Source organism: Salpingoeca rosetta (genome assembly GCF_000188695.1).
Source record: "Salpingoeca rosetta unplaced genomic scaffold supercont1.29, whole genome shotgun sequence".
NCBI classification, from domain to species: Eukaryota; class Choanoflagellata; order Craspedida; family Salpingoecidae; genus Salpingoeca; species Salpingoeca rosetta.
Window position 1 is genome coordinate 647583 of NW_004754905.1, and position 5846 is coordinate 653428.

Below are 5846 nucleotides of genomic sequence, written 5' to 3' on the forward strand. Positions count from 1 at the left end.
TGCTGGTGATGCTGGTGTCACAGATCCACACCGCTGCTATACTGTGAGCACATGTTGCAGCTATCCTGCTGAAAAATCGCACCACAGACAGCAGGCCAGGCTATACGGCCACGACACATGTGATTCCAAGAGGTAAGAGACATGCCCACGACCAATGGAGCAAACCACACAGACACCACACCACGCGCACTCAGACACAGATAGACAGACATTCACGCGCACACTTGCTTACCCTGGCGTCACTCACTCGCTCGCGCACACACAAACAGAGATAGATAGATAGAGAGAGAGAGAGAGAGAGAGAGAGAGAGAGAGAGAGAGAGAGAGAGAGAGAGAGAGCGACAGACAGACAGACAGACAGACAGACAGACAGACAGACAGACAGACAGACAGGCAGGCAGGCAGGCAGGCAGGCAGGCAGACACTCACACACTCACTCTCTCTCCCGCTCTCCCACACACACACACACACACACACACACACACACACACACACACACACACACACACACACACACACACACACACACACACACACACACACACACACACACACACACACACACAACACTCACTCACTCACTCACTACCTGGTGTCGTTCACTTTGTGGTTGCAGTTTTGCCGCGAGGTTTGAATGTGTCACTCAAAACGGGCACGTTTTCTGTTTGGGGATGCCGTGTCTTATTTCCCGCGTGAATCACGCTTTCTTGGTGGCCAGTACCCTCAGTGCTTGCAGCCACCCGTTCCCTCCTCTTCATCGGAGAGACGACGTTGATCATGTGACGACGACGGCCACCACCGTGTCCACCACCACGATGGCCACAATGACCACTACCATGGCGTAGGGGCGCGAATGGCTGGACCACAGACGCGGCATGTGGCGGTGCTGGCGTCCATGTGTGGCGGCTGACGCGCAGGGCGTTACAGTAGCGACAGCGGTGATGATCTGTGCACGTGTGCACGTGTGTGCACGTGTGCGTGTGTGTGTGCACGTGGGGTCTGTGGACCAAGTGTCTGGTAGGATTTGTGGGAGTTGCACCCGAAGATCGCGACAATGCAGCAGGTAGGTGTGTGCATGTGTACATGTGTGCGTGTGTGTGTGTACGTGCGTGCATACGTGTGTGCATGTGTGTCGTTCCTTTGTTTTTTTTTTTTTTTGTATGTGTGTGTGTGTGTGTGTGTGTGTGTGTTTGCCCAGTGTGTTTTGTGTGCGAGAAATTTTTGGTGCGTGCTTGTACCCAATCTCAACACCTGTCCCTCTGAATGCTCATGTTTATATGACCACTCACAGGCCCTGTTGTTGGCATGTTTGTATTATTCACAGGCACACAGCAGCTGCAGAAGACGGCAGCACCACGCCCAAGCCAACGGCTCCACTGGCCACCAGCACACGCCACCACGATGTACACCAACAGAAGCAGCAAAGCAGCAAAGCGACGAAAACTCTGCTGTGAACAATCACCTAAAACCACAATGCACGGCGCCACAGACCAACCGAAGCAGCGTGGACAGAGGAACACGACCATCAACGAAAGACAGCTCCAAGGGCACCATCAACCCATCAGCCCATCAGCCCATCAACCTATCAACCAGCACTAACATTGGTGCAAGGTGCGCTTGTAGCCACAACCACACCTCATCAGAGGCAACAACCACAACAGCAACCACGCGCACGCAAATGAACCCATTTGGAGGGACAACACAAACGCCACTGCCAGCAGGCAACAGGCAATAGGCAGGGAGTGGCAGCCATGATCCCAGCACTTCTGCCCCTCCGCATCCCTTCACTCCTGCTCTTTCGTCCCCTGCTGCTGCTGCTGCTCCTCCTCCTCTTCATCATCATCGCTGTCGTCGCTGACGTCTTCGTCTTCCTCATCGGCCTCGTATCCACCATCAACGTTGTCTGTGTGCCACGGGCCGTGCACTGCCTCTACATACGGCTGCTGGTGTTGCGTTGTCATCATCATCATCATCGTCATCATGTCCAAGGGATGCTCCGTGGCTGGCTGCATGAGTCCTGGCACCACGTCTCCTCCAACAGCAGCAGCGCCGTGTCGTCATTGTGACCGCGCGTATCCTCCTCCTGCTGGTGCTGGTGCCATGGCGACCACATCTCGCGCATGCCGCTCAAGGCCTGGGCCATGACCGGGTGCATGGAGGCGAAGGACGGACGGGTCCGCGGGTGGTGCCTGTGACGATGGCGGCGGCGGTTGCGATGGTGGCGGAAGTGGTGGCCATCATACTGCTGCTACTCAAGCACGATGGAGGCACACGGGGTGACACAGCGAGAGGTGAGCATGCGCGGCAGTAGTGTGATTGATTGCGTTGAGTGGAATGGCTGGGTTGGCTTGCCGTCACCTCTCATTTGTGTTCGTGTGTGCGTGTGTGTACTTGAAGCACGATTATGCTCACATGTGCATGCTCATATGCACATGTGTGTTTGTGTGTATGTATGTGTGTGTGTTTGTTTGCTTGCTAGCCAGAAGCAGGCGTCGTACCTGGTGCTGATTGGCGAGCGCGTGTGAGATGCGCTGTTCTTCTTCATCTCCAAGCACGTGGAAGCTGCAACCAAACATCCACAGGCCACAGCAACACGGGTCAGCCGTGAATGCTTTGGGGCAACAGCGCATGCAACAGCACAGGAATATGCCACGTACACGGTTCCTTCACCTCTGGCCTCCACGCCTGAGCCCCACCTCTCAACAACCTCTCACCCCGCCTAGCGCACACAAGCACAAGCAAGCACGCACGCATTGATGATTTACCGTGGCTGCTGCTCTTCCTGCGTGCTGGTGTCGGTCGCTGCGTCACTGTCATTGACGATGTCAGTGCTGCCACTGTCGTTGCTGATGCTACTGTAACTGCCGATGCCGCTGTCAGTGATGCTGCTGTTGTTGCTGGCGGTGGCAGTGACGTCTGGGACGGACGATGTTTGGTTACCTCCCATCATCGCCTCCACAATCGCCTCCATCATCGTTGTGGTACGGATCTCACCTTGCGGCTGGCGTGCTGCGTTGAGACGTCGGAAATGCAGCTGCGCTGCCGGCACCGCATCAGCAGGCTCACTGCCACCAACGGGGCGAGGTGGTGTTGGCGGCGATGGGGTTTGGATGGCTTCCACTGTGATGGCGCGGAGACGTGCCGTTGCCTCATCTGGCACGCCTGTTGCGCTGGTCCTCGTCGTGCTCTTGTCCATGGCTTTCTTCTTCCTGGAAGGAGTGTTACACGCAAGGTATGATGAATGTGAGCACTCGTGTGCGTACATGTGTTTGTATGCATGTACACTTGTGCATGTGCACCTATGTACGTGTACGTGTGTGCGTGTGGACGTATGTAATTCGTGACGCATGCGTGGTAATGTTGCCTTTAGGACCACCGATGTCTGCATCTTTGAGTGTCTCTCACACATATCCCCGTTGCTGTCGTATGTCTCACGTTTGTGCCCTGCTTCGAAGGTGCGACGATGCTGTGATCTGTGGGTGTGCGTGCGTTTCTGAAGAGATGATGGCAACTGTGGAAGAGAACAGGTGAATGTGAGTGTGTGTGTGTGTGTGTGTGCGTATGCATCGATGTTGCACTCGCGCTGCTTCCCTCCGATGCAAGCACACGCTCACCAAACCTCCTTGTTGTATGGAAAATTGGTGGAAAATGTTCGTGAAGAACGATGGGGACGATGGGGCCTGAGCTAAGGGGGCAAACAAGAAGGACAAGATGAGGTGAAGCTGCTTGTTGGTTGGCTGCATGCGTGTGTGTGTGTGTGTGTGTGTGTGCACGGCTGTCTTACCTGGGGCTGGTCTGTTTGTTTGGTGTTCTTCTTTACTGGTTCACACACAATATCACAGGGAATGGCGAGGGGTCTGGAAATGTTACTCACAGACGTGCGACCACACACACGCACATGCATGCATGCACAATGCGCAGAATTGAGACGGCTCTGCCATGGCCCTGCTGTAAGCTATGCGACGAGCAGATGACAGCAGGTAGCGGTGGGCCGGTGCGCATCAGCCATCACCGCTCACCACCTGTTGTACCGGTACATCGGAACACACACGTGCTACCCAGATGAGGCCGCGCTCTGGGAGGTGGCGCACCACCTTCTGCTGCGCCCACACGATGGCTTGCTGCCAGTGCCGCTGTTGCTGTTGCTGTTGCCACTGTTGCTGCCAATGGTGTTGCTGTTGCTGCCAATGGTGTTGCTGCTGCTGCCAGTACCAGTGCTGCTGCTGCCTGTGGAGGAGATGCGCAGCATCTTGTTCAATGCGGTCCTGCTGCACCTGAAGCTCCATCTCGCGGCGCATCCAGGGCGTTTCACGGTTATTGATGGTCGCCGTCTCCTGGCTGATGCTCGCGCGCCTGTGCTGCAACTTGGGCGTCAGTTGGGCAAGCTGACGTTCGCGGTGGGCGCCATGCTGGCGAAGGAAAAGGCAAGTGAAGCAGCGTGGGGCAGTGAAGAGTGTGCATGTGTGTGTGAATGTGAGAGGACAAGGAGCAGAGAGCGTGTGAGTGTGTGAGTGATTGGGGTGCACGCATGCGTATGTGTGTGAGTGTGTGTGAGTGTGAGTTGAGGGAAAAGGAGATGAGATGTGAGCGGGCGTGCGGGCGTTTGTGAAAGGTGGGAGGGAAGAGGATAGGATGAGAGAGGGCGCGGGCGTGGTTGGTGGTGAGTGATGAAGAAGACGCGGGGTTACACGGAGAGGAGGGGAAGGAGGTGGCAATGTGTTTGGCAGTGGAGAGAAATCGAGCAAGAGAGAGAGAGAGAGAGAGAGAGAGAGAGAGAGAGAGAGAGAGAGAGAGAGAGAGAGAGAGAGAGAGAGAGAGAGAGAGAGAGAGAGAGAGAGAGAGAGAGAGAGAGAGAGAGAGAGAGAGAGAGAGAGAGAGAGAGAGAGAGAGAGAGAGAGACAGAGAGAGAGACAGAGAGACAGAGAGAGAGACAGAGAGACAGAGAGACAGAGAGACAGAGAGACAGAGACAGAGACACACACCGAGACATAGACAAGGATAGGATGTGTGCACAATGCACAGCAGTGTGAAGACGCCGTGCGGCTTGGATATTTTCACTCCTCACTGCTCACATTGAATTTGGGTTCTCCCTCAACACACACACACACACACCCAATCACGCGCACGCATCAACGTGCAAACGCAGGCGCAACGATGCTCACCGTGTGCTGGGCAAAAGGATGCTGGGCAGTGCCAAGAGCTGGCGCGGCGCTTGCACCGGCGCTGTGTCAGCCGTCCATTGGCGCTGTCGTCAGCAGTTGCAGTGAGGCCAACAGTGTTGGCGGACGAGATGTCAGTGAACAACAGCATCTGCGTCAGCGTCAACATCAACATCAACAGCCATGCCATATGAGCACGCGAGAGAACGTGTGGGAAACAATGCGTGGGTTGTCCACCCACTGGAAACATAGCGCATGTTGTCAGCGAAACAGCAGCAGCAGGAGTAGGAGGAGGAATGCGGCTCACGTCATTGCGAGGTTGGGCATCGTCATCGCGCTCCTTCCAACTGGTTGGGTGTTCGATGATGGGTGATAGGGACGAGGAAGATGGCGATGAAGGTGATGATGACAACGATGATGGTTTTGGTTTTGGTTTTGAACGCAGCGATGCTGGCCTGAGGAAAATTGGGCAAGACACCAGCAAAATGGCACCCCAAGCAACAGGTGTGTGTGTGTGTGTGAGTGTGAGTGTGTGTGTGAGTGTGTGTGTGTGTGTGTGTGTGTGTGAGTGTGTGTGTGACAGTGATTGTGTATGTGTGTACGTGTGGACAGATCTCATGGGCAAGACTTGAAGAGAGTGAGCCGGACAGTCCCGTTCGGGCTGATCAGATCACCGTGGTGCGTTTG

At 55.3% G+C, this 5846-nt stretch overlaps 2 protein-coding genes across 2 annotated transcripts in view; one reads left to right on the forward strand and one right to left on the reverse strand.

The window, feature by feature from the left end:
- Window positions 1-1454, forward strand: part of PTSG_12853 (uncharacterized protein) — a gene marked incomplete at both ends in the record, with an annotated part of 1627 nt that extends 173 nt beyond the window's left edge. The window contains 3 exons of the mRNA XM_004989432.1: window positions 1-132; window positions 764-841; window positions 1325-1454. The exon at window positions 1-132 is cut by the window's left edge and continues 173 nt beyond it. Coding sequence (XP_004989489.1) covers window positions 1-132; window positions 764-841; window positions 1325-1454 — 340 coding nt within the window. The remainder of the gene's footprint in view (window positions 133-763; window positions 842-1324) is intronic.
- Window positions 1455-1784: 330 nt separating this feature from the next.
- Window positions 1785-5328, reverse strand: PTSG_09233 (uncharacterized protein; the record flags this gene model as incomplete). The annotated part of the gene is made up of 8 exons (XM_004989433.1): window positions 1785-1903; window positions 2068-2248; window positions 2499-2562; window positions 2766-3209; window positions 3436-3473; window positions 3615-3680; window positions 4059-4409; window positions 5143-5328. 8 exons carry the CDS (start codon window positions 5326-5328, stop codon window positions 1785-1787), a joined length of 1449 nt encoding a protein of 482 aa, XP_004989490.1.
- Between the last annotated feature and the right edge of the window lie 518 nt (window positions 5329-5846).